At 33.2% G+C, this 27,712-nt stretch overlaps 4 protein-coding genes across 12 annotated transcripts; 1 reads left to right on the top strand and 3 right to left on the bottom strand.

Moving 5' to 3' along the window:
* Positions 1-663: 663 nt before the first annotated feature.
* On the top strand, positions 664-3,691 carry LOC101266998 (serine acetyltransferase 5). The gene is made up of 2 exons (XM_004251614.5): positions 664-1,131; positions 2,882-3,691. The coding sequence occupies exons 1-2, from the start codon at positions 742-744 to the stop codon at positions 3,371-3,373; spliced, it is 882 nt and encodes a 293-aa protein (XP_004251662.1). The 5' UTR covers positions 664-741; the 3' UTR covers positions 3,374-3,691.
* Positions 3,692-3,850: 159 nt separating this feature from the next.
* Positions 3,851-6,997, bottom strand: LOC101266696 (mitochondrial carrier protein CoAc2). Of its 2 annotated transcripts, XM_026028480.2 has the most exons (8): positions 6,615-6,973; positions 5,538-5,640; positions 5,350-5,435; positions 5,044-5,251; positions 4,820-4,946; positions 4,547-4,731; positions 4,348-4,470; positions 3,851-4,276 (listed from the first exon to the last, which is right to left on the bottom strand). In XM_026028480.2, exons 4-8 carry the CDS (start codon positions 5,197-5,199, stop codon positions 4,139-4,141), a joined length of 729 nt encoding a protein of 242 aa, XP_025884265.1. In that variant the 5' UTR covers positions 5,200-5,251; positions 5,350-5,435; positions 5,538-5,640; positions 6,615-6,973; the 3' UTR covers positions 3,851-4,138. The 2 variants fall into 2 exon arrangements, with proteins under 2 accessions (XP_025884265.1, XP_004251661.1); XM_004251613.5 differs by lacking the exon at positions 5,538-5,640 and having other exon boundaries at positions 6,615-6,997.
* A 2,247-nt stretch (positions 6,998-9,244) lies between these two features.
* Positions 9,245-13,629, bottom strand: LOC101266393 (protein arginine N-methyltransferase 1.1). The gene is made up of 9 exons (XM_004251612.5): positions 13,277-13,629; positions 12,885-12,895; positions 12,616-12,771; positions 12,303-12,366; positions 12,073-12,215; positions 10,538-10,625; positions 10,267-10,382; positions 10,013-10,163; positions 9,245-9,733 (listed from the first exon to the last, which is right to left on the bottom strand). Exons 1-9 carry the CDS (start codon positions 13,530-13,532, stop codon positions 9,528-9,530), a joined length of 1,191 nt encoding a protein of 396 aa, XP_004251660.1. The 5' UTR covers positions 13,533-13,629; the 3' UTR covers positions 9,245-9,527.
* Positions 13,630-14,296: 667 nt separating this feature from the next.
* LOC101266099 (splicing factor U2af large subunit B) lies at positions 14,297-22,607 on the bottom strand. 8 transcript variants are annotated; one of them, XM_010315441.4, is made up of 14 exons: positions 22,469-22,607; positions 21,204-21,350; positions 20,052-20,275; positions 19,394-19,648; positions 18,397-18,467; positions 17,727-17,806; positions 17,600-17,644; positions 17,193-17,252; positions 16,517-16,577; positions 16,294-16,406; positions 15,497-15,943; positions 15,200-15,335; positions 14,948-15,015; positions 14,297-14,746 (listed from the first exon to the last, which is right to left on the bottom strand). In XM_010315441.4, exons 2-14 carry the CDS (start codon positions 21,327-21,329, stop codon positions 14,609-14,611), a joined length of 1,824 nt encoding a protein of 607 aa, XP_010313743.1. In that variant the 5' UTR covers positions 21,330-21,350; positions 22,469-22,607; the 3' UTR covers positions 14,297-14,608. The 8 variants fall into 8 exon arrangements, with proteins under 8 accessions (XP_010313743.1, XP_010313745.1, XP_004251659.1 ...); XM_010315443.4 differs by having other exon boundaries at positions 17,727-17,797; XM_004251611.5 differs by having other exon boundaries at positions 21,204-21,361; positions 22,469-22,590.
* Between the last annotated feature and the right edge of the window lie 5,105 nt (positions 22,608-27,712).

Raw genomic sequence — 27,712 nt, 5'->3', positions numbered from 1 at the left:
TATCGATTTTTCTGTGCTATAAAAATATAAATATAAAAAAGAAGAGCACAACATAAAATAATAAAATTTATATAATTTGAAAATTTCAAGTAAACATAAATAGAGGCCAAAGACCGTAAAATTATTATATATATGAACATAAATAGAGGCCAAAGACCGTTAAATTATTATATATATGAACATAAATAGAGGGCAAAGACAGTTAAATTATTATATATATGAACATGGCAATTATGTCAAAAATCAAAAGGTAAAATAGAAAATCAAATATTACAATCGAATTCGTCGTATCACATAAAGTAAAGTTTAAATAACTATTATATTCAAGAATAATATAACTATTATAATCACATAAAGTAAAATTTAAATATAGTTAAAGAATGACAAATGTGAATTCTCTAGAAAGTCTCCAAAAAAAATTTAAACATATTGAAATTAATTAAATTGTTTTTTTTAAAAAAGTAATTATTAAGTGACTTTTTTTTGCAAATTATAAATTTAACGATAATTATTATCGTATGCTTCTCGATATTATTATTACTTGTTTATTTTACATTATCGTATTGTTTCTATTCTTTTTTGTTTTTATATTTTTATTGTTGATTTTTTAAAAATTTAATTTTAACCTTCTAGAAACTGACACGTGTCATACCTTACTGTATTTTCCATAAATCCTCACTTAAAAATTGGAGATAGTAAAACCTCACGGACTCCGCCATCAAAACGCTATCGTATTCCAATATGCCAGCCGAAGAACACCGTAACGCCTCGCCGGCGGCGCCGCATCCACCGACGGACACGGCAGAAGAAGCTATCTGGTTATGGACACAGATCAAAGCAGAAGCTCGGCGGGATGCAGAAGCTGAACCGGCATTAGCAAGCTATTTGTACTCAACTATACTATCTCACTCTTCGCTTGAGCGTTCACTCTCTTTTCATTTGGGGAACAAGCTTTGTTCTTCAACGCTTCTATCTACTCTTCTCTACGATCTGTTCCTCAATAATTTCTCCTCTGATCCTGATCTACGCGCCGCGGCATCCGCTGACCTACTCGCCGCTCGCTACCGTGACCCAGCCTGTGTTTCCTTCTCTCATTGTTTGCTTAATTACAAAGGCTTCCTTGCTTGTCAGGTTTGTATGTTGTAACTACTCGTTCCATCTATTTTTACTTATCCAGTATCGACTTACTTGGCCTATCGAGCAATAAATGAAATGACAAGTATAATAAATTTATGTATCGTGAAATGACTGTAGTTAATAATACGATAAACTATTAGTAACTATGTCCTTTTTAGTATATTGTGATACTCTGAAATTGTGAAAAAATAGGGTTTATGTTAAATTTTTCTGGAAAGATGGGAACTTTAGAGTATGAAAAGATGAATTTTTGGGGGGTTTGTTTGAAAAATTGATGATTGAAGTGTGGGAGCTAAGATTTTCGACAAGGGAATTCAAAATATAGAGAAGTAAATGCACAAGGCCTACGGGATTCAGTAACTAGAACAACAACGTACCTAGTGTAATTCCATTTGTGGGGTTTGGGAAGGGCAAGATATATGCAAACGCAAGATCGTATCGTACCTTTGCAGGGTTGAGAGTCTATTTCTAATAGACCATCGGCTTGACATATGAGAAAAGATATATCTACTATTTATGCATGAAGTATATTATTTACATACAAAATAGTTTTGACCTTGTGCATACTGTGAAATTTTTGGTGATGAATTCCCTTGCAGCATCCTAGCTCCGCCCTGGTCAATGTTCCAATTGTTTCCTTGGAAGTTATACCAAACAAAAGATTGACAGAGGATGTTAGAAGTATATGGCATATGCCAATCTACTTGAATGTGAAACTGATAATATGACCTTTTCACTTTGGAATTTGACAATGTTCAAGACTTAGTTGGTGCTATACTACTATGTTATAACGATAGGTACATTTGTTAAGATATTACTTTAGCAAGGTAGTGGAATTAGATCTTTCTTTGGATGTAGACTCGGTATGAATTAGGATAACTATTGAGTTGAAGTTGAGAGAGTACTTGAAGTTGATGTTGGAAAAAGATAGTGGAAGACTTGAAGTTAGTCTTTATGTTTCGAAATGAAATTCATTTGGAAAGAAAGTTTGTGAATGTTGTGAGTAGAAGTCAAACACTTGAATTGCCTTGCTTCTATAATAAACTTTCAAACCACTACTACAAGATTTTATTTATTGTTCAAATAAGACTTCAAGGCCAAACTACTATTTGTAAATAATTATGTCATGTCTGACCGGGCTAAAATGGTGAAAGTGTGTTCTGCAATGGAGCCAAGGGCTGTGATATTGTTTGCTCAGTAGTCTCTAGTATCTGGTTGGTAGGTATGCTTTGAAAGTAGTATAAAGATAAAAGGCTGCCAGTTTGGTGGTCTATACCATTCCTTGTTGTTTCTTTTCTATCCCAATCCATTTTGAGATAAGCAGCTAATGAAACATCGACCCCCCCGGATTTTCCTGTTTATTTGTGTCAGAAGGCCCGCACACACCTATATACGCGGATGTAAATGAATGTATGCAATGATCTTTCCTTTTCTGTTAAACAATGTTCATTAGCTATCATGTGTTGTATTGGCTCTCTGCTGACAATGAAATAACTGTACAGATGCATTTGGACAGTTCATATTCTAATTGAAAAGAAAAAGTATATTTTTCCTTTGGTTAACGAGTGTGAGATGCTTTTTTATTTCAATAAAATGAGTAGCTATTAGCATCTCATGGAAATCGCATATTTACAGATTGCCTGTATTTCAATAGCAAGTCAAGGGGCTTACTTTTCACTTCATATCACAGACTCTCTTCAAATGGTAGTATTAGGTTTTAACAATATAATGTTTCTATTTTCAGGCACATCGAGTAGCTCACAAACTTTGGACTCAATCCCGAAGGCCACTTGCACTTGCACTTCAATCCCGAATCTCTGATGTTTTTGCTGTTGACATTCATCCAGCTGCCAAAATCGGAAAAGGCATCCTCTTCGACCATGCAACAGGAGTGGTTGTTGGTGAAACTGCAGTTATTGGAAACAATGTGTCGATTCTTCACCATGTAACCTTAGGAGGAACTGGTAAGTTTGGTGGTGACCGACACCCTAAGATTGGTGACGGAGTCCTCATAGGTGCAGGTGCCACGATATTAGGCAACATAAATATCGGTGAGGGAGCCAAGATTGGCGCTGGATCAGTGGTTCTGATTGACGTGCCACCACGAACAACTGCAGTTGGAAATCCAGCTAGGTTGGTGGGAGGGAAAGAACAGCCAACTAAGCACGAGGAATGTCCCGGAGAGAGTATGGACCATACATCTTTCATATCTGGATGGTCTGATTACATCATCTGACTTGCATATCATGTATGATACATTTGCCAAATGAACTAAGAAGTCGTCGTCTCAGAACATAAACGAGATGACAGGTTCGATCTTACTGCTTCTGACAGTCTATAACGAGAAGATCTTTTATCTATCTACTCTAAAAGATTATTCTTCTGCTTTTCTGTACTTTAGCATACTGTGAAAGTTGAAGATATCCAATATGGATGAATAAAAAGTATAGTGTTCCTGGAATTGAGTAATATTTATTCACAGTAGAGTTCACTACATGTAACCAGTTGGTAAGATATCAGACTGTACATTAGTATATGATTTTGCTGGAGAAAATACTTGCATTGTTTGATTTCTCCACTTCTATGCATTGCCTTTGCATACGGAACACATTTTATTATCGATGAGAACTAAAGAATATCATCAAGAACTTTTATCTGCTTAAGAACAGACACTTGAACACACAAATATGTCCTACTCCTCATAACTCGCCCGTACTTGTCAATCAATGTATAAGATGCCAGAATGAGGCATTAGTTTACAGCAAGTTGTTAATATACATTTTGCAGTGCAACTTCGTATACAGATGAATTTATACCAGAGAATTCATAGCCAACCCCAACTAGTTTGGGATTAAGGGAATATTATCTGATAGCTCTCTGGTAACAACTTATTGTAAAGAAGAATTATGCCTATATTAAAGAATGAAAATTTACAAACTTTAGTAGCTCTCAAGATGGCCCCGAAATTGTACTTGACAATCGCTGAGCCTGAAGAAGATTGTTAGGAGTGCAGGGTCGATGGTTGACTATCTCTGTTACTAGTGACGACTTCTACAACAGCCTCATCTCGTGATGGTACTCTCAGGTACGCTTTCATCAAATCGTAAACAGTAAACCCAATCGCAACAGATGGTACAACCTAATGTTCAAGCATAGTATAGTGATCAGTTAATATAACAGATACAAATGGCAATAAAGGCCATTTCTTACCTTCAGATAATTGAGGCTGAGCCCGGAAAACAGTTGTTTCCATCCATGTTTTTGTAAAATCATAACAAGAGTATCTGCTGTTCCTTTCAGTTCGTGGCTGTTAGATGCTGAGAGTCTCTGGACCTGAAATGTGTTCATTCTAACTGTAAGTTCTTCACAAGAACAGGTAATCAACTTACGCGATCTCTCACTAAATTACCTGCATTTGCCGCCTAACCACATCTAGAGGATAAGTGAAAGTTTGTCCTAGAAGTCCTGCTACAGATCCACAAGCTAGTTTTATCGTGATATCATTCTTCCGCTCCTTAGGGACATGGCTCTTCATTGTCTCGTAGAAGTAAAATTTCAGCCCAGCATAGGGGAAGATTCCATAGAGTGACGGAGCTGGAATGCAAGATACACACATCACGTGAGAAGAGTTGCAAGTTAACAGTAACATACAAGTATCGCGATGCACAAAACACTTTCATACCAACTCCACGGTATAGTCCCTTTATTCCAGCTTCCTTGTATGTCTTTGAAAAACAATCCTTTATTCCCTTGTAAACTTGTTCACCAGCAACAATCCCTTGTATATTCAACTTTTGGGATCCAACTACCTAGCTGATCATATGTGAATCAGTCTTCCATTGTTCACAGTGACATACATTCAATTTAAGAAGATCAAACGAGCATAATCGTTATGTATCTCCTCACCTGGTAAGCCAGTTTAGTTCGAACTAAATCAAGTGGATAGGTAAAAAGTACAGCAGTTCCACCAGCAAACGATCCTGCAACGAGATCAAGAATGGGACCTCTACCCACTCCAGGAATTCCATCTATAATCCAGCGGCGATACTCTTCATAGGCCATATAGTGCAATGCTGCATAAGGGACGATTCGAGCAACACTAGCTCCATTTCCCCTGAAGAAGAGTTCCACCCAATAATACATGTAAACTTATAGAACTTTTAACTCATCTAAACAGTTAAAATCGAAGGGAGAGAGCATTGCATTTTGCACCTGAAAAAACCAAGAGTTCCTTCTGTCTTGGCAATCTTTGTAAAGGATCCTATCAACCCCAAACTTCGATATTCAACTTGTCTAGTCTAAGAAAAAAGAAAATCAAACATAAAGCCTTCAATCCTTAAGCAACATAATAGTTAGTTGTTAGAACACTTGGTCTAACCACAACAACAACAACAACGTACCTAGTGTAATCCCAAGTTTGCGTATAACGAAAAAAGAAAAGATTCAAGGAAAGGTGACGGTGTTCATGTCATAGTAATATGACTTTTGAGGTTCTTCATGATTCTGATAGTGCAAAGAAGAATATTTTCATCCATAAGCTCCACTAGTGAATAGATAGATCATGGAAATGCAAAAATGGTGTAACATAGATCACAGTATTTTACAACTAAGATTGGTGGATGATCTCATCAAAGAGAGCTAACTAAGCCTCTGAGTTCATCCTCTAAGAACATCAAGCAAGATCATATTCTGAGAAAAAAATGCATTCGAGTGTTAATCATCCTCGACAATCAATGCAACAACAACAACATAACCAAGATAGAGTGTCTGCAGACCTTACCCCTACCTTGGAAGGTAGAGAAGGTTGTTTCCGACAGACTCTTAGCTCAAGTGAAACCATTACAAAGCAGCTCGAGAAACAAAAACAACAAGACTAGAGAGGCCAAGACCTCTCAAGAACATCAACAAAGATCATATTTTGAGACAAAGGCAATTGTTAACCATCTTCCATGATCAATGCATCAACCCAAATTGTCTCATTTAACATAAAAACACTCTAAGAAAACCAAATTCTCTACAAAATCAGCTCAAAAGAACGAAAAACAACAGGACTGAAGAAGCCAAGACCTCTCAAGAACATCAACAAAGATCATATTTTGAGACAAGCAATTGTTAACCATCCTCCAAGATCAATACATCAACCCAAATTGTCTCATTTAACATAAAAACACTCTAAGAAAATTAAATTCTCTACAAAATCAGCTCGAAAAAACGAAAAACAACAGGACTAAAGAAGCCAAGACCTCTCAAGAACATCAACAAAGATCATATTTTGGATAAAAATGCAATTGTTAACCATCCTCCATGATCAATGCATCAACTCAAACAGTCTCATTTAACATATCACACTCTAAAACCCAAATTCACAACAAAATCATTATCAAACTCATCCAAAATCGAAAAAAAGCTAAAAACTTTCAACCCCATCAAGCAAAATTGAACCATAAACTCAAAAGAAAAAAAAAACCCAACAATACCTGAAACAAGATCTTGATACGTTCAAGTGGTGCAACTGCAGACTTAGCAAAACCACCAGCTACACCACCAGCTATCAATTCTTTAGCAAACAAAGGCATCCCTTCTATAACCCCATCCCAAACCTCCCTTTCATCTCTTTGTTTTGCCATTTGAAAAAAAAAAATAAGAAAACCCCTTTTGAAAACAACACAAAATTGAGAAAGGAGAGACTAATTGGGTCTCTCCCTCTCTCCACACAAATCTTGAACAACTCCCAAAAGGGAAAAAGTTCAATAAAGAAGGCAAATTCAAGATTTTTAATGGAGTCTTTACTTCTGTAGGCAAAAATTGATTTTGGCTGCTAAAGAAACAGCCAATTGATGAAACTTGCTGCTGTTTGACTATTTACAAGTCACCAAATGCCAGTTATTATAGGTTTCGAGTTCGAGTTTTGACAGAAGTTGATTTTTGTTTTTGTTGCAAAGAATTTGAAATATCAATAAATTATTTTTTTTTAAAAAAAATACGAGATATCTAAGTTATATAAGTAGATATTTTTAAGCAATACGAATTTAGTGAAATTTTAATATAAATATTTGATATGATACGAATTTATAACGATAGCAAGTTATTTTCATTTTTTAATCATATTCTTATTAATATTATATGTTTATCTAAAAGTCTTTAATAAAAATAATTGTGTAAATTTTTAATCAATTACTAATTATAATATAAACTATTTTCTTATATGTTGTTCGATATTTTGTTAGTCATACGAATCATTAGAGACGGATTTAAAATTTAAAATGTAGAGACTCCTATGACGAATTCAAGTCAACATAAAATAATGATTGAGTTCACATTTAATTTTTTGAATAATAAATTTTAATAAAAGTAATTGTTTTTAGATTCGTCGTCACGATGAACCTTCTATCAATATTATAATTATTTTATGCGAATTCTATATAGAATTATTCTTTTCTAATCCCTAGCAATTAGCCCTTTATAGCAAAAGGCATCAAATTAAATTTAATTACTTGATTTGGTTTAAATAATAGCATAATTTCGTTTTATACTTATACTTGTTAATTATATTCTTTTCCAAATTAGTACGTAATGTATATAAGAAAAAAGAAATTAAATTGGGTATATAAATATGTTTTCAAACTCTATAATAAGGTATGATATAATTGCTTTTTTAGGATTCGTTTGATTTAAGATTCAATTGATTTGAAATTATGTTTTGATATGTAATTTAAATTTTAAAAAAGTATATTCTTTTTTCATATGAAACAAATATACATGATGTTATAACGTTTATAAAATAAGATATCAGAATATCTTAATACATTGTATTGATAAATCATATATCTTCATCTACCTTTCATAAAAAAAATGTTTGTTATTACATGATGTTACAATGTTTCAGATATATATAATTTTACAAAGATCTATTGATTAAAAAAAACAATAGTAATATTTAACTATTATTTAATATAATATGTTCACGTGGTACAAATAATTTATTCACATCAAACATGAGTCGTTTTATTACAAAATATAATATAAGTCACGTTTACATTCTTTAAAAAAAATCCTATTTTTAGAAGAATTTGAAATATAAAAGTATTATTTGAAATTTTGTATTGATTTCATAATTTTTAATTAAAATTTAAAATTTAAATCCCAAATATTATAATCAAATGCCAACTTAATTAAATTAACATAGTCAACCTCATGAATGGGAACTTCTGTCATTCTTTGATGATAAAAAGATTTGATTCCCTCTGTATTTTATTTTATTCTTGTTTAAATTATTTTAAAGTTTGCATATTAAATTGTAAGTTGTAATGGTTCTTTATTCTTTCTTTTTTCCAGCTAATATTCTCTGAAGGTCCAAAAGTATTTAAGATTAATTAAAAGTAATTCTCATTTTAGTTTAATTTTTTTAAAGAAATAGTTTTTGGGAAAAATAATAGAATGTATGATGAATGAATTTTTCATAATAGAATATCTCTAACTTTTGGAATGACAAATAGGAATTAAAATTTACCACCAAAAAATAGAAATTTAAGATTATTTATCGTGTATTAATATTAGTTCATGATTTATTTAAAATATGAATAACCAATTCTGTTTGACTTCAAATTTTGTAGGTCTATTCTGACAAGAGACTGGATGATACTCTTTGCCTTCCTAGGACTAACACCACTTTCATTTTGTGGTCGAAAAATCGAATTTAAGATTATCTCAACTTTTCGAGTGTTATATGTCCATGAATTTTTTTGAAATATAACCACCAAAATCTATTTTATCTCAAATTTTGTGAGTTCATTCGTGACAACATAGTAAACAATAATGTAGAGTAACATCCTCAAAGTTTCGAAATCACAAAACACAAATTCAAGATTGTCACAACTTTTTAATGAACTAAAGATTTTACAGCATTTCAACGTCACGAAATAGAAATTCAATTTTTTTTTATATATTTCACGTGTCACGAAATAGAAATTTCAAAATTTTACATATTTCACGTGTCCTGATCTTCAGGAATGTGCATAATTGAATTCTAATACGAATACCAAACACCAGAACACCAAATGTGAACATTAAAATAACTAAGACTTAAATGAGCTTCAATAGAGTATCATAAACAAAGAAAATATCATATTATAATAATAATAATAAAAAATATAAGTTTACAATTGCCTCTTTGGCCTCAAGCATCAGATAATGCAACAAATGAATTTCTTAGTTGTGTAGAGTAACTAAGCAAATAGACAGAAAAATAATCCATAGTTTGATGGGAAGATATAAAGAGAGTACACTTAACATTGACTGCCTTTGGGAAGCAGGTAGGAATGTTTATCAGTTCCTGTATATCCACCCGAAAGCTGCGGACAACGCAGGAACTCACTCATCTGTAATGCATATCATCTCATCCGATAATACTGAGTTCTTGAAACGCGGCAGTGTTTACCATTTACAGAGTATTTGAGCATTATATCGACATCTCGAGGATTTTTCTTGTTAGGAGCCACAGTCATGCTTCCAACTACAGCTTCCCCGTGGCAAACAGTTATCACATCTTCCAGGTAGAGAACTGTTTGCTTCCAATGTGTGCTTCGAGATTTGGGCCCTGAATGTCATTAGTTTTCCATGGTCAGAAACGACGAAGCTATATGAGCTTGTTTATAATATTCTATTGCACAGATTGTTCAGGTATTTACGAGAACTCTTCTGAATCCTACGTACTCATCCCCCAAAAACGCAAGTAAAGAGAACTACAAGGTGACCAATCTAAGGACCAATAACACAGCAGAAACGAATAATATAAGGGAAAAAACTTCAAGGAAGGAGAATATTGTCAAAGGCTAATGTCAAAATTAAAAGCAAATGCAATGACAAAAATGCGGACCTGTTGAGAAGCCCAACAACTTGTGACACTTTGTGAAAGAGACATCGAAGTATGCTACAAGTGCATGGATGTAATCGTCACGTTCTGCAATGAGCTTAAATGGAGCTGTGAAGGAAGCATCCCCAGAAGTCATCTTCGAAATGTCCATCGTCTGAAGGGAAGCATTCATTATCAGTTAAGTAAAAGACAAATCACACATTGTACGGCTATTCAGTAAATCCCAAGGCAACTACATATAAACTTGACTTGATTACCTTCAGTAACTGGCAGTTGGTGACGATCTGATTCTGATCTACTGTGTCAACAATAGGTTCCATCATAGCTTGCTTTCGTATGCAGCTCATGTCGAAACCATACACACTATTCCAAACTGCAGTAGAATACGGAGGCCAAAATTAACAAAAGAGAAAAATGGAAACTGCTTGATGCCACTAAAAAATAAATTCGAAGTAAATTGCTGAAGAGAAAATACCGTACAATATCAAAATCCATAAAGTATAAAACATGGAGGAACAACAAACTTACATTCGATCTTATCTTCTTTGTAATCAGCATCTTCAATAGCTGTCAAATAAAGAGAAGCTTTATCCGGCAGAACAACACCATCCTTTACCTGCAATGGGAAAGAAAGAGGACAGGATTAGGAAAAAGCTCTTTCTTATCCATCAACCAAGCACGAAAACCTTCAAGACAAGTGAGCACAGGAAGCAAAGCCAGGCATTTGGCATAATTTTGCCGAGCTAATCTTTACCCAACCTGCAACATTTCCCGAAAACAATGATATGGAAATCCTCTGGGCAAACCAAACACCAACTACATGTACTCATTCACATTTTCTAAAGAAACCATATATTTATATTCGTCTTCCCAATAGCTGACTTAATTGATGAAAAGTTAGCACATTTCACAGCTGTGATAGGATATAAATCACCACAGAAGCACTCTATTAATATCAGCTAAACATAAATACATTCAACCAAACACACGCAGGCGTCAATCACACACTATTTTCTTTGCCTTTGTTGACTTGTTCCTTTTTCCAGATGAGATTAAGGGACTTAAGGTGGCAGGGAGGAGGATCAGCAAGAAGGTTTGATCACTGCAAGTGAATGTGATGATAGATGAAATATGTTTCACCAGTAGGAACAAAATGTCGGGGCAAAATCTAGATTAGCATTCAATGATAGAATGTAATCACGCCTTTTTTAAACCCGTGACCAAGCTTCAATAATAAGCATAGTCTAATCAATATAGAAGAGGTTGCGACAGTCACAGTCTCATAGCTTGGAAAAGGACAGGGGCCCTCTTCCTCATTCCACACATATTTCATTACTACCAACACTTCCTCCTGCTCAGACCTTTTACTTTGTGGCATCATTTCCGTTTCCCTTTTAAAGGGTCTAATCCAAAACATACAGTTGACCCATCAAGTATAATCAAAACGTATAGAAAAAAAATTTCAACCTCTCATCAACATCCAAAACTATTCACACAATTCCAGCAATAGATAGTCAAATTAGCTTCTTAATCTAATAAACAAGCTTAGGCGCCAAACAGGAAAACCAGAATTCGAAAGTGGTAGGAAAAAAAATGACTCCCATGCATTGAGAAGATAAATTAAGTAGGATATTTATCCATAGTTTGTACTGGGTAGCATCATTTATTGGAACAAATGGTAAACATACAATTGGATACAGTTTTCCACAGGTATCTCCTTTACAATTCGTAGTTCAACCTGCAATCAGTCTAAATTCATGGGTTGAGTCATTAAAACACTAAGCCAGCAGTTTTTGGTGCCCTTCATGGTGTCTTCCAATGACTATATACATTTTCTTTTATGGATAGTATCTATTGTAGTACACAATAATTCTCATCCATGAAAAGCACTCAAAATTTAATCTCTATGTGTCCGTGCTTTCTCTTCATCCATTGAACTACTCAAAACCTAATCCAACATTACATGCAGTGTCATTGCTTGCACAGAAAACCGACTCTAAAGAACTGATATCATTATTAATCCAAGTGACAAATTATACATCATAACAAGTAAAGAAACTTACCAGCCACTTGTCGCGAGCATACAAGACTGTATCTAACATGTTCTCGTACAGAAGAAAGTATCCCATCCACTCAGAGATTATTATATCCACTTGTGGAACGGGTAGGTCAATCTCCTCTACCTTTCCCTTGATAACCGTTATAACTGAGATAGAAAGAGAACAGACTCAGTAAAGTACACACATCAGAATACCTGTCACAAAATTCATGAGATTTGATAGCATCTTCTCACCATCAGAAAATCCATTGAGTTTAACAATTTCTTGTGCCGTGTCAGCCATACTGGAGCATTCTATCTGAAAATAAGGTTCAGCCATATTTGATGATATTGCAAAGACAACTGCCAGTTCCACATAGCTTTCAAATCAATTTATATTCTAAGTCCTTCGCAATATCTTGACAAGAACCTCAATGTAAAGCATCATAATGTGTGCACACCAAAACAGCCACCACAAGATAGCAATCATATACCAATCATGAAAGAACAAGAAACTACACAAAATGAAAGTATAAAACGATAACATGGAACAAGCAAAGACGCATACCGCATACACATGTTTGGCACCAACTTTTGCACAAAAGAGTGACAGGATTCCTGTCCCAGCTCCCACATCAAGGACCACTTTATCCTTGAAAAGAAAGGAATTTTTATAGATTACATTTTGGTAAGTCTTAGTTCTTACGACATCCTTCAACATCTCCTGTTACCACATAAAAATTAACAATTAGAACGCCGCAAAAAATCATCTTTAAGAAAAACTGTATCACGAAAAGATACCAAAAAGAATAACAATACAAAAAGATGGATACTTACTTCGTGAATACCTGCAAAAGCATCAACAAAACAAAGGCAGATAATTAGCTTCCATAAGAAAAAGATGCATAAAAGTAACAAATTTGAAACTTTAGCTAGTACTACAGAACTCTTTGATTACCTTTTTATCTCCAACAAAGAAATTAAGCATAACACTAGAGTTCCATAACAGATAATGAAGTTCCCAAATCGATACTTTATGCAAAACTCAACAGATACAAATTATGCAAATCAGTTTTTTTTGGCAAAGAACAGGAATTTTTTCTCCTTTCTACTCAAAAGCTTCCCAAGAATAAAAAAACAGAGATTTTCAACTTATAGAAGCTCAATTTAAGTAAATTTTAGCTCAAATTCAAATAAACCAAAACATACACATGGTACAAATCACTAACCAAAATGTGAGTATGAGTCGAAATAATAGTCAGCGCTGGTCTTATCACCGCCGACCATCGACTCATCCACGGCGGCGGCGGTGGTGGTGGGGTCACACATGGAGATATCTTCATCCACTTCAAGATTCGAGCTTTCGGTAACAGCTTCATCTTGTACTACTTGTTCATCATCATCCTCATACTGGAATTTGATCTTTGATTGGTTTTTCCCATAGCTTGCTGAATTCTCAATCTCATTATTGCTTACAGAATCCATTGGAGCTCTCTTCTAAGTTTTAGGGTTTAAGAACAAAGAGGTGGCTCCAAATTAGGGTTTATGTGAGCTAATATATAAACGTATAAAACCTCTTTTGGGTTTTTTTTTTTTATAAAGGGATATATATTCGTCTATTAAAATAATGATAATCTATATTTGATATATATATATATTGGTATATTTAATTTTAATATATTTAATATTTTTAATTAATTATTGTGTGATTTATTTTTTTCGTAATTAATATGAAATAAATTTAAATTTAAAGCCTATTTGCATCAACTTTTCAATTATATAAACATTACAAACACAAGATATAGACATTTTTTTAACTCACACAAACACTAGAAAAACTACTTAAAACGTTTATATGGGCTGTAAAAATTTGTCATTAAAAAATGAAAATTAATATTTACACAAAATCATTTGCAAATTATAGAAAAATCACTCTTTACCTACAAATAAATATATGGTGATGCCCTTATTAGTCTATACTTAATAACTCTGTCGATACTTGTCGAGCATTTGATAAACTCACTCACTCAATTCCGATGGAGGGATACTCAAACGCGAAAAATGATGAAATGAATATCGAAAGAATTGATCAAGTAGCCATATGAAGGGAAGACTAAATCGATTATTTGAGGGAACAAAATGCAGAAATCGATTAACATAAAAGTAAATTTAGCATTACTGAAACTCCCTTCACATAGATGAGGTTCACAACTACTACTACGACTATAAAATTGAGGTAACTATTTGAATTAGCCACATTAACTTGCTGGTTCTAGATAGAGAAAACATCGAGATGGTTAACGATATCCATGTCAGTAAGTAACAATGCAAAGACCAGGCTAACTGTAAGTAAAGCCATGCACGGGCAAAACACGCGATGCCTCTTTGACTAGGCAAACTGCACTATTGCTATCTAAGTAGCAGCCAGTCTTATAGCTGGTTCATAAAATCCCCAGACCGACCCAACATTTTCAACGTTAATGATACATAAGCTAGCTATTCAATACAAGACATTGTCTGGCTGAGTACACTCAAGGCCAGTCGAGCAGATACTACCTACCCTAGCCCTCATAGTCTCCCTCGGAGAACTTGTTCTCTGAATAAAAGACAGCAACAACTTCATTTCCTCCGAATTTTCTGCCATTCAATCCTTGTTGAGCTCTCGAAGAACTCTCCACATCAGCATACTCCAAAAAGACCTGTTGGAATATTATGATCAGTTGTTGCTGTGACAAAACCAAGTGATTATAGCATCTTGAGAAAACTGGTACTTCTGGTTATATATGATACATTTCATGTTGAGTACCATGCACAGGTTATATTTTTTAAAAAGTAAATGGTGAATGGTGAATCATAAATTCTGCGTAAAGCGTCATAATGCATATTAATAAGTTACTAACCTTTCCAACCCCAGGTGTAGGTTCACCATCAGACCTTGGGCGTGGGATGACTAAATTCACTAAATTGCCTGCAAATTGAAGAAAATATAGTATAGATGTCACACATCAACAGAAGAAACCCAGAAAATAAATTATATTTATGGCTGGAATTGCGAAGATTAGTATAGTGCTATCAAATACAAAACTCGACTAGTCAAAAGGTAAAAGAAAACATTGATAAGCTTGATGCATCTGAAGTGACAATGTATTTACCAAATTTCCCACATTCCATTCTCATATCTTCCACTATATCTTCATAGTCTTCATCATCTTTGAGCTCATCCGGGCTAACCACATGTGTTAGGCATAAGACTTTAGTAGGAGGCCCTCCAGGTTGTAGCATGAGTCTCTGCAAATCAAATGACACAAGCAAAGCAAAGGGCCACATTATCAGTCGCAATTTCCGCTTAATAGGATAAGAATTTCACAACCTAAAATATTATGTCAAAAAGAGGACGAGGAATGGATTAAAAAGCTCAACGAATTGAGTAACAAAAGGATACACCTTACCTGCAGTGCTATTTGTTGCTGAGCATGCATTAATACAATCTCCTGCTCTGGCTTAGGCTGTAAAGTACCTTGACTTGCACGCCTGACAGTAAGAGTTTTATCACCCATCTTGATACCATTAAGAGCTGTACAGGCAATATCAGTTACTGATACATCAGCATAGACACAAAACGCATAGCCTTTCGAGTTTCCAGTTTCTTTATCTTTGACCAGATTAAACCCCCGAAGAGGGCCAAAGGACTCCAGCAACTCCCTAATCTGAGCTTCAGTGAAATAGTAAGGCAGGCCTCCCACAAAGATACGGTCAGGACCTTCAAGCCCACCTGTGGATCCTGGTGACAATCCAACTGCAGCAAGGTTAAGGTTTGGATTTGGTTGGCTCGGACCAAGAGTTGCAGCCAGAGAGGGATTATAGTCAGTCGGTCTTCTGACCTTAACTTGTGTTCCCTAAAAGCCCCAAAGAGACGATATAAGCACACATTTGAGTTTTCTCCAATGTGAACTAAATATAGTACAATGCTAAAAGTAATTATTCCAAAAGCTGGTACTTGTAAAAACAAGTCCTACATACGCAAAAAAAATTAACTGCTACATGCTAAAAGGAGCCAGCAGAAAAAAAGAACCAACACAGAAGAAACAAAGCCACAACAATCAACCGAATACATGCCTCAGACTTATGTAAAGGGTATAAAATCAATTCCCAAATGTTAACAAATCAACCTTTCACATTCTGTCTTTGCAGGTGATTCAGAAGCCTTCAGAATATAAAGTGATGCCAAAACTAGAAGGACGATTACCTCAAAGATAATGCCATCTAAGGCCATGGCATTGCTGGCCTCCTCCACAGATCTCATCTCAACAAAAGCAAACTTTTTCTCATGGTTTATATAAACATTGACGACTGCATCACCTGGAAAAAACATAGTGAAAAATTAAAGCATCCAATAATGAGTACTGCATAGTGCATAGTGCATAGTGCATAGTTGCATCAAGACATGAAGACAACTCAATGTAACTAACCTGGACCGGCAGTGTTTCCACCAATTGCTGACATAACATGATTGAAGTATGTAGCCACTGACTGTACGGTGACAAATATTATCAGTAGACAGTATCTACAAGCTCAAATAAGTGAAATATGTCTCTAAAGGTTCCTGTGTTTTGCGGGCAGAGGAAACAAGATGAAGTCTAGATCTACCCATTCTAGGATCTCATTTGTAACCTTTAAGTTCAAAATTTATTGAACAAGTGGTTGCTAGTTCCAGATATTATTTCCCATTTTATTGAAAAAATGAAGTTGCAAAATTTGCAATATAAGCATAGATTAATGTTATATAAGTCAAACTTTAATTTGAGGGAACCCGTATAAAATGAAGAATATTTCTTCCATCTTATTTTCTTGATAAACAAATGTTTTCCACTCGCGTAGCTAGCATATTCCTTGAATACTCCTGAAAATGGAAGACATCCAAACCCTCCACAGCCATGCTAAGGAAATGTCAAAATGCTTGAACTGATACGAGATTGAGACATGGATAGACTTAAATGAGTTATGAAGAAGGGATGACTAATGAAGGAGCATGAATCAAATAGATATGAAAACCACCAGCAGACTAAAATATAACTCCGACTCAACCAACTCCACACAAATATAGGGGAGCTCAAAACATCTGAACTACAGGATGAAAAAGATTACCTGTTCATTTGCAGTCGGAGGAAGTCCACCAACGTAAACTCGCCTTGCATGTCTAGTTGCCTGAGAAATAAGCACTCTAAGAAGATCAGCAAATAACTTCACAAATAAATTCTCATACTAAAATATTTCCTCAAGTCTATTGATATTTAACCGACAACTCAACACTTTATGCCAAATGTGAAATTTCGAGAGCATGACATCTAACATTTTCCTTAAATTAGATAAGATGGAAGGAAGAAGAGATTCTGTTGCACTAATCTATAAAAGACCAGACAAACGCTACAATATCAACCTTCAAGTGACCATTCTGAAATATCATCAATATGATAGAGCATCCAATTAAAGCAGACAGAGAGCTAATCATGGAACATCGAACAAAAGGAAGTGGTTGAAGAGACAACTGATACCTGCTGAGTCATTGCCTGAACAGGCAGAACAGGAATAGCTCCAAGCTGCCACAAACAAAGATAAATTTTAAATCATTCAAAAAATTTATGAACAAAATATATTATATTTCCAACAGAGAGAAAATACCGGTCCAGAGGCCAAAGGGAACATGTTAGGAAGCATTCCAGGAATAGCTGGGGCAGTGCCAGGGAGTAGACCTGCAGAAGCTTCTCATAGGGATAAAAATGAGGACATTTTCTTTGTTAATGGATGAGAAGGACCATTGAACATATAGGGATAAAAATGAGGACATTTTCTTTTTTTTTACTTTGGCTATTACAATTAGAACATTTTGAATGTTTCCTCAAATTATTCTTCAGTAAATGTTACAAAATTAATTTGGAGAAATAACTTGAAAGCTACCAAACAAAAAATCCCTGGTTGAAGATGAACGAGACCTTTTATTGTCTTCCTTGAACATAAAAGCTAGAGCGGTTGGCTCACGCCCATTGTCAGCACAGTGGGGCTACTAGCCCAACGTTGCCTTCTTAGGACATAAGATAAGACATACTAAACAAAGAAACAACACCAAAGACAACAAAAACCAAAGATTTTCTCAGTTTCGGAGTTATTCAACCAAGTAAGCAATTAAATAGAATGTGAACAATCGAGCAACTGAAATAAAATCAGTCAATCTAGCGACATACCAAAATGAAACCATGCATTTTGGTAAGAACTTTCCACACTACATCCAAAGGAGAAAAACAAAATAACAGTTACCAAAATATTGCCAATATATAAGAAAATAAGCAAGTACCTGTAAGAGCAGGAGCACCAGATAACAGAGCAGAAGTAGGAGGTGCCATGTCAAACCCACTGACCCTTTTGCTACAAGCATATCAGTATGAACAGTTAGAGAAATGCTTTGAAACCCTTCAACAAAATAACCGACAGTACTAACTTATTTCCCCAACCCACCCATATAAAAGAGCACCAAAAAGAGAGAAAAAACAGCACTAGAAAAGAATGAGAACTGAAACTCTCCACCATCACCATTAGTAGGGACATATCCACAACTTCCACTCCCAGCGGAGTTTTTTCAAACTCATTTAAGCTACAAAGCAATAACTTCCACTGCTACAATGGTAACTATGCCTACCACGGCTTAGACAAATTGAAAAAGTATTCTAGTTTCTTCTTTTTTTCCCTGCATCTGTTGAGATTTGAAACCTGGTCTTCCATTGTATTCATTCCAACTTCATTGAACATAATACCTTGGATGCTCCAAGAGCTTAAGTCATTTAATTGTCCTCCTATGAATAAAAAACACATTCTACCCTCACACCCCCAACTCCTAAAAACAAGGGAGTGTGTCCCATTTCTGAAACTAATTACCTATCATAAGAGTGAGGATATTTCTGCTTAATCTGCAGATCAGCGCCAATGAATGAACTAACATTAGCTTCATCAATCAGATTTTCTGTTACAACCAAAATTACACTCATAACTGAAATCACATAAAGCCCAGAACAACTACTATTATGTCTCAATGTCAAACAAGTTAGCATCAATTATATGAACCCTCAATAACCATGTTACTCCTTGGCAACTTAAGAAATAACAATTGGAGCATTGAAAAGTGAAAACTATCTTATCTCCATAGCCAAAGGAAAAAGGGTTCAAGGAATCTCTGCTGCTATGTCACATTCCTCAACATAACCAAATAAAAATGAGAACTATCAGTCTATGCAATAGAGAGCAATCCCTCCCTGCACTATAGATTATCAGGTTTTCATGGACAGCAGAGAACTAACCTTTTGGAGCGTGAACGAGACCGTGATCGAGAACGTGATCTGGACCTACGACTAGATGTTCCCCTTGAGTGAGATCTGCGTCCGTGCCTATCCTCTCGATCTTTGTCATAGGATTTTGATCTGTGCCTATCCCTTTCCTCTCTATCCTTGTCATATGATTTGGACCTGTGTCTATGCCCTTCCTCCCGCTCTTTCTCATAAGATTTTGACCTATGTTTGTGCCTCTCATCCCTCTCTCTATCATAATCTTTCTGCCTGCACCAACAAAAAGCACATGGACATGAATACACTACGCACCGCTTGTCCTCAACCAAAAAGAAGGCAAAAAGCACAAGTGCAAAACAATGAAAAGGCAACAAGATAACGTAACTCCACAAAAAAGACTGGGAAGGGTAGAGTGTAAGCAGACCTTACCCTTACCTCGTAGAGGAACAAAGGTTGTTCCGGATAGACCCTCCTAAGCTTAGAAAGCATAGCAAAGCAGTTCGAAAAAGGGGATAGAGAAACAAGAGCAGTAACAACAACGATATAATACGAACAGTAGTAGACAATATACAGACTACAGTGGGTAATCCAGAACACTGAAAATGCAGTGGCACGTATGTCAACAGTTCTACCACAAGTGATTGCAGTGAGTAATGCAGTGAGTAATGATTACCAGTACTCCCGGCTCTCAGGACCACCATCAGAAACGTTAGCATCATCATCTCTACCTCTAGTCTTATGCCTCTCGCTACGATAACTGTGGCGACGATCACGATCTTTTTCCTGATCTCTATCTCTGTCTCTGCTCCTACCTCTGTCCTTATCACGTCCTTTATCCCCCTCTCTGTCTCTGCTTCTTGAAGATTCTCTTTCGCCCTCATAATCACGGGAACTGTGCTGAAAGATGTAAAATCATAGGAAATGTTTATCAAAGCAGAAGCAATAAAGGGGAGCAAGTAATAAAGAAATACTAGAACAATGAAAAGCATGTATTTAGAATGCTCAAGACTCAAGTCATCGTGCCCCTTATGCCATGGGTGACAACTGACACACGTGCTACAATGGCCGGGACAAGGGTTGTCGTTGCACAAGGGTAATATCCAAATACACGACTCTGATTTCTTTCGCAGGAAATTAAATGCTATGACTAAATTCCAATATCACACTAAAATCAGAAGGAACCTGCTTTGACTGACCTATAAAAAGCTTAACCTGCAGAATGAAAAACTAAAACCCCATTTCCTTGCGTTTGCACTATAAAGTATTCATTTCCATGATGTGATGTTCTCCTAGGAAGAAACCCCTCAACCAACAATCATGTACACCCATTTTATCCAATGTAAGAATAATAAAACTAAACAGGTTTTAGATGACTCACAATTGCTAAGCTGGTTCATCTCATATAACATAATCTTAAAAACATAAAATTTCTGAAATCTACATGATCTTGACCATAGACAAAATACATGCCATTTTGAAGTTCAAGTGTCCACACACTGATGCCAGGGATGAGCTTCTGATAATAGAAGGAGCTCCATTTTAACTCCGCTTATTGACCCTCTATATGGAAGAAGCATACACATTAAAATGTCCACGGGTCATAAACCAAAATAAAATGTGTCCTTTAACAAGTCTAGCCTAATATTATGGTGTATCCTTAACATAAACAGAAAACAGTAACCAGAAAATTTGCGAGTTCATTAATAACAGATCATTATAACATATAGCAGTCACAAAATTTCACAATTGTCTAGATGTTTATCTTCTACTCCTTGAATGCGTATTAATTATGATTAAAAAGAAACTTTCAAAAGATCCATCACACCTTAGAGCTTGATCTTCTCTTGCTCGAGCCATGTTCTTCTTCTCCGTTATCCACACCAGCTATTTCATTATCACCACCAGTATCACAAGGAGTGATCTGAGGAAGCCCATTTTCATTGGAATCCATAGATGATTTGGAGTTAAACACCTGACTTGGAGCTAAAATGTGTTAGGACCACAAACTAGCTAAGACATCCTAAAACACATGTCTACCTGGCCAAGCTTCTAAAATCAGCTTATTTTGAAAAGTAGGTTACTTAAAAAGTGCTTTTTAAGAAAGTACCTTTTTTTGTGAGAGCCCGTTTGTGTTTGGCCAATAAATTCTTTAAAAAAACAATTGAGCTGCAATTAATGTTTCACCGAGCTTTAAAAAGTGCTTAAAGGGGAATTTATCCCAATTTTTTTTTTTAAAAAAAAAAGGTACTTTTGGGCACAAGCTACGACTTTTAACTTCAGAAAATCAACTTTAATTCCCCAAAAGTACTTATTATCTTCCAAAATCTTGTCAAACACAAGGGATCATTTCTTGTGAGGGATAAAAATAAATAGTCCTAGGATAAAGAAAAGATAGTCCTGGGATAAAATTTGGTGTCTTGTTTGGTTGCCATGTTTGGGATAACTTATCACACCATTTGTACCATAGTGATGGAATAAGCTATTCCATATACATGGTAGGAAGGATAATGTAGCTGGTTAGAATTACGAAGGTAGGGAATTTATGTATAAATTTAGCAGATATTAGCTACGCAAATTCGTAATGTATGTATTAGTTATCCACCTATCCTGCATATAATTATATGCTATATTTCCACATAACTTACAACTATATTAGTTAAGCGGGTTTTAAAATTGCAAATCGAACATCCTACTGATCTTATACATGAACTACTTATCTTCTAACCAGCTACTATGCGTGTTATTACTTGAGCCGAATTAGCATAATTCACTTCCAAACCAGCTACCGATATCCAAACAACACTTTGTTTTTTTAAATAAGCACTTTTTGAGGAAAAAACAAATTTCTAACCTCCCAAAAGGAACACTACAAAAATGATTCATCAATTCTAAGTATTATCATGATAATTCAAAAATCAGCTGGTGCGAGTTCCAATGATACTACACATTTCATCATGTAGTAACAATTTCTCTAAGAAAAGCATGTAAAATGTCGATTATATGATTTCACTCTCAGTTTCAACAGAACAGAAAATAGAACAGAACATATTTTAAGTGTGTACATATAGATAAATAGAAAATCGAACAAACCAGCCAACGGCTTCAACTTCTCCGGCAAGATGAACCGGAAAACTGCTCGGCGATCAGCTACACTGCTAGGGTTTGTCAAAGTGAGTGAAGAAAAAAAAATCGAGCTAAAACAATTCTATTATGTTCTAGAAACTATGGCGTTTTATTAAATGGGCCATTGGGCTGTGTAAATGGGCCTTAAAATTGGGGATCAGGTATATGAACAATGTTTTGGGCCGCAATTATTTAATTTTGGGCCACAAAATGAACAAGGTAAACATTGCAAGGCCTAGCCACTTTTTGATTGTTAGGAAAAACGATTACTAGTATTTGAGTAAGTTAAATATTTAGGATATTGTGATAATTTTGAAATTCATAATGTTGTTGTGGATTTCAAACTTAAAAAGAGTGTGTACGGGATATTGTAGCCCTGTAGTCCGTTCTGTAAATTGCTTATATAAGAATTAGTGTAAGAAAAGAGTGTTTTTCCACTTGACGGTTATTGAACTGTGTTACTGAACTCCACCTTCTCGAAATTTCATTTTAGAAAGTCAGATCGAAGGCAAATGAATTCCCTTGTGTGGGCAATGAAAAAGTTTATGATTCTCATTTCGAAAAAAAGTTTAAAGAACAGGGGAAGTAATTTCGTATATAAAAATATGAATTTCGTGTTTAGATTGAATTGGAGTATTAGTTCTTGTTTTGCTTCGACAGGGGCATCTGTAACCGTAAGTGGAATAACAATCATTCGGCCGATTGCTCTTATCCTTCATTCGACGACACAAAAGAGAGAGTGCACTTCCCTCTGGAATCAGTCGGGGCTCCAATTTGAACTCCAAACTCTGATTGAAAAAAACAAAACCAAAAAAAATAGTTTCGTAATCTCTAAAAAATCAAAAATAAAAATTAAACTAATTCTGTATCTATAGAGTCATCGTAATCGCAAGTGGTATTATAATCATATTTTTGAGTGCATGTGGCTTGATTCTCCAAGTGCTAGTTGCTACCTAATAATTTCTCTAGTTCCAATGCATATTATAAAAGAGCCGTCCATATGATTATTTTGCTTTCAGCTTGCGCGGCTGTGAGGCTCCCACATTAGTGGACATATATATATATATTATCGGACGCAATATATTAATATAATTTTATAAATATATTATTAAAGTATGAGTACATGAGATCGAATAAATTTTTGATGTGTATAAAAATTTAATGGTGTTATATACGTAAAAATTCATGTGTTGTATTTATCGCTCATCTTTAAAAACATGTCGACATTTGTTATATAAAGGAACTTATTTTTCAACAACTACATATAGACTTTGGTGGTTTACATTTACACAAACAATATATGCAAGAATTGATCTTCTTGTTCAAGTAGGATGTTTGTTTTTTTCTTGTTGTCAATTAATGTATTCTAACTAACATGAAAATAATATAAAGTATCAAAAGTATTAAAAGAATCGACATACACATATATAAACAATAACAATGATAATAATAATAATTTTTTTTAAAAAAGGGAGTGGGGGGGGGGGGGGGTTGGAGGATGAAAAAAACAAAGATGGACTACAAGAATGAGGATGTAATACTGAAAAGAATGATCTTATATATAGCAATGGTTTTAGTTAAACTTTACAAGTTTTATTCTAAATTCGTTTTTCATTTTCAGTAATGGTGATTATTTTTGTCTACAATTAATTTGAAATTCATGCGATCTGATCATCAAAAAACGCACATGTCTTACTCCAAATGATGTTATGCGGGATCCATTTATCTAACATAATATCGATATACGAAATGAAATTACTCAAAAAAATTCGAACGCGCCACTAAATCTCACCAAGCCTCTCATCTTGCTTATTTTTCATACATAGCAAAGAGGGAACCACACTAAAAAGGATTTCTAGGGAATAGTTGATTTTTGTCACTAGATTCACAATAATGATTGTGTCCAAAGACCAAAAGAGATTTTTTTTTGATATACATTAATAAGTAAAAAGAGATCTTTTTTTATATATATATATACATTATATATGAAATATATAATAAGTAGTTCACCAAACACATGGCAAATTTTATAAAGTAAAAAAAAAATAATCGTGGAAATGTGTGTCGAACTAGAAAAAAGAAAATAAACTAAATTGTTTTTAAAAGTATATCATCAATTTCAAGTCTAAATTAAATAAAATTTCATGTAAATAATATTTGACGAAGGATCGCATATAGACATTCTAATCTAATGCTTATACAAGTCTTAGTTATTGCTTCGACGACACAAATATGTAAACTATAAGTTATAGAAACAGTTTTATCATTGTTGCAAAACACTCTTTATATATATATATATATATATATATATATATATATATATATATATATTACGCAATCAAATTATTTATTAGACTATTATTAATAATAATAATAATAATACGTTGATACTAATACCATGTTAAAATATATTAATAATATTTTTAAGAATTACTCTATAAATATATATTATAAATACAAACATAAAATCTCATGAGAGAACCTTTGTTCTAATATCCAACCAAAGTCAAATTAGTATGATTCTGATATCTTATCATCATTTATATTAAGTTTTTTTATTTCAATAAATGTCATGTTGTTATTGGTCCTATATCTACCAAAAAAGATTTGTGCCATAACTTAAGGCTACAAAAAAAGAAATTAGTGTTCCTTATAGTTTCAATAAATTAATTTATTTTTTTTCATAATAATTTTATTTTTGTCTGATTCCATGAGTATTTAGTTTTAATCTTGTGGTGTTGGATGATTCCACATAAACAAATTATTATTATTATTGCAGATCTGATTTTTTTTTTTAATAGTATATAGTAATGTCAACCATTATTTATTCTCTTTAAAGTTTATCTCATATATACTTATATACAAGTAATTATGGAATAATTTACAAGAAAATATTTTTTTAAGTTGACATTGTATATAGTATAGAATTGTTTTAAGTACTATATTAATTTGAGTTAATTAGATGTGATTAGGTGGATTAATTGACTTTAAGAATGTTTACAAGCTCAATGCTTAATAAATTAAACTTATTAATTAGTTGGAATAATTAAGATGTGCATGATTATAATTAATAATTAGTGTGTAAGGATATTTTTGGATGTTTGTTTTATTTAGTTGAGCTAATTGTCTAAGCTAATTAAGCACTCTTTTTTTTAGAGGGGATATTTAATAGTGTATTTCTTTGACTTTTTAAATAAAGTGATAATCAAAGAAATTAATCCTATTCAAACAATGTAAAAAAGTTGTTAATAAGTAAAGTTGTTTATTATTAATATTTAATTAATACTCTATATAAAGTTGAAACTGATTAATAACATTAGTTAGTATTCACGTAATATCTTAATCTTCGATTTTTATTACATCACTTGTTTTGCTTAATTTCATCTTATTATTTTCTTGTCGTTCTCATTTCAGTTTTTTTAAAACAGAAAAATTTATTAAAAATACAAATTTCTATAAAGTGATTGCGCATAATTTGCATATATCATCTTCTCTTCGGACTATATCTTCTTCTGACCTAAGTTATAAAATTACTCTAAGTATATAATTGTTGTTATATTCTTTGAGATTGAATATTGATTTGATTATGATCAATATCTCTTTAATTTCTAGTATTACCTAACACACTAGAATATAATAACACACTTATGATTCTTTAATTTGTTAAATCTTATACTATTAGATTGTGACAAGATACTTATTGAGAAAGACACTTTAAGATACTATCTAATCCCTATAATTAGATTAATAAATTAATGACATCAAACAAACACTTTTCCACATATATATATCTAAGGTAATTAAAAAAAACACAAAGCATCCCCTTCTCTAATCATGAGATTTTATATTTAATTTGGTCAAACTTGCACTACATATATTATATGCTAAATAGATAAACTTTAGCTGATGAGGTTCTAATTAAACTGCAGCTAAATTAATATATTCAGAATTTGAATTTTATAATTTTTTATTTTTTTGTAAAAGTCATTTAATCAAATGTTTGTAATTGAGTTTTTAAAAGTCATTTATTTGATATGTTAAATTTTGTTGAATTACATGAATACTAAACATACACGAACCATTAGGTCACACACGATCGTATAATAGTATTGACGATTGAAAATATTCTTTAATTAAATACCTTACTAATGAAATCTTAAAATAGAGATCGGACTTTAATTACGAAGTTTATAAATAATAAATTTTATTTCAAAAAAATTAAAGATTTCGTGCACAAATTTTTAATTGAACTTTGATTGTTTGACTCTCAAAAAACGAAAAGTGTCAGTATTATAATAAAGAATACTAAGCATATAAAATATAGTATACCATTGTGGTCTAGGTCTAAGATTGTATATTTTGGTTAAGTACTTGAAGCAATAATGATAATTAAACCTTAATGATAATGATTAACATATCCTTAAAAGTATGTGGGGCCAAAAATATCCTTTTGCAAATTCTTTTAATTTTTTAATTATTTTGCACCAAAAAATCAGAATCATAATTATCATATGTTCAACTCAGACGTTAAATTATTTATCATAATTATATATATATATCTTTAAAATATATTAATTAGGAGGGATTTTGAAATTATTTTATTTTTCACTGATTTGAATGAAAACAACATCATACGTAGCTATAAGCATAAAATGATATAATTGTATCTAAATTTTTTGAAATGATAAATAATATAAAATAATTATTTTTAAAAATCACCAGAATTAATTTTAGACAAAGAGAATAATATGTCCCTATCATGTTATACTTAACCACTTTGAAACTTTTTCGAATTTGAAATAGAAATTTTAAGAGTTAAACTTATATACGTAAATATATTTTTAATAAAGCAAGTTAGATTAGTAATTATCTTGTAATAAAGTAATTAAGTTATTTTTTATAATAAATAAATATAATTTTAAAAATTATAAAAATATAACTAAATTAAAAATTTATGAATTTTATTTATAATAATAAAAAATAAATATAATAACGGTAATACTTAAATCTCTAATCACTGATTTTGATAGAGTTTTTCAGTTATATACATTGGTAGATAATAGTAATAACATTTATTATTTAACTGATTATAGCATTTTTCACACAAGTGGCATATTAGACCTTATAATAAGTAGATGTACTCGTTATTATAATCAAATTTATGACCTGATATATTTTATATAATTATTTCCATTATTAGTGTGAAAAATA

This window comes from Solanum lycopersicum, chromosome 12 (assembly GCF_036512215.1).
Source record: "Solanum lycopersicum chromosome 12, SLM_r2.1".
In the NCBI taxonomy this organism is placed as follows: domain Eukaryota; kingdom Viridiplantae; phylum Streptophyta; class Magnoliopsida; order Solanales; family Solanaceae; genus Solanum; species Solanum lycopersicum.
This window is presented reverse-complemented; position numbering and strand designations above follow the sequence as displayed.

Excerpts from the sequence above, each read along its gene's own strand:
- LOC101266393 (XM_004251612.5), bottom strand. The coding sequence starts at position 13,532 with ATGGATTCTGTAAGCAATAATGAGATTGAGAATTCAGCAAGCTATGGG. Across the intron at positions 12,367-12,615 it reads GTGCCAAACATGTGTATGCG|ATAGAATGCTCCAGTATGGC; the intron begins GTATGCGTCTTT and ends CCTTATTTTCAG. Across the intron at positions 10,383-10,537 it reads CAAAGAAGATAAGATCGAAT|TTTGGAATAGTGTGTATGGT; the intron begins GTAAGTTTGTTG and ends ATTCTACTGCAG.
- LOC101266998 (XM_004251614.5), top strand. The coding sequence starts at position 742 with ATGCCAGCCGAAGAACACCGTAACGCCTCGCCGGCGGCGCCGCATCCA. Across the intron at positions 1,132-2,881 it reads AAGGCTTCCTTGCTTGTCAG|GCACATCGAGTAGCTCACAA; the intron begins GTTTGTATGTTG and ends TTCTATTTTCAG.
- LOC101266696 (XM_004251613.5), bottom strand. The coding sequence starts at position 6,764 with ATGGCAAAACAAAGAGATGAAAGGGAGGTTTGGGATGGGGTTATAGAA. Across the intron at positions 4,947-5,043 it reads GAACTAAACTGGCTTACCAG|GTAGTTGGATCCCAAAAGTT; the intron begins GTGAGGAGATAC and ends ATGATCAGCTAG. Across the intron at positions 4,732-4,819 it reads GGGACTATACCGTGGAGTTG|CTCCGTCACTCTATGGAATC; the intron begins GTATGAAAGTGT and ends CTTGCATTCCAG.
- LOC101266099 (XM_010315441.4), bottom strand. The coding sequence starts at position 21,329 with ATGGATTCCAATGAAAATGGGCTTCCTCAGATCACTCCTTGTGATACT. Across the intron at positions 20,276-21,203 it reads AGAGAAGATCAAGCTCTAAG|CACAGTTCCCGTGATTATGA; the intron begins GTGTGATGGATC and ends TACATCTTTCAG. Across the intron at positions 19,649-20,051 it reads CCTGAGAGCCGGGAGTACTG|GCAGAAAGATTATGATAGAG; the intron begins GTAATCATTACT and ends TTGTTGGTGCAG.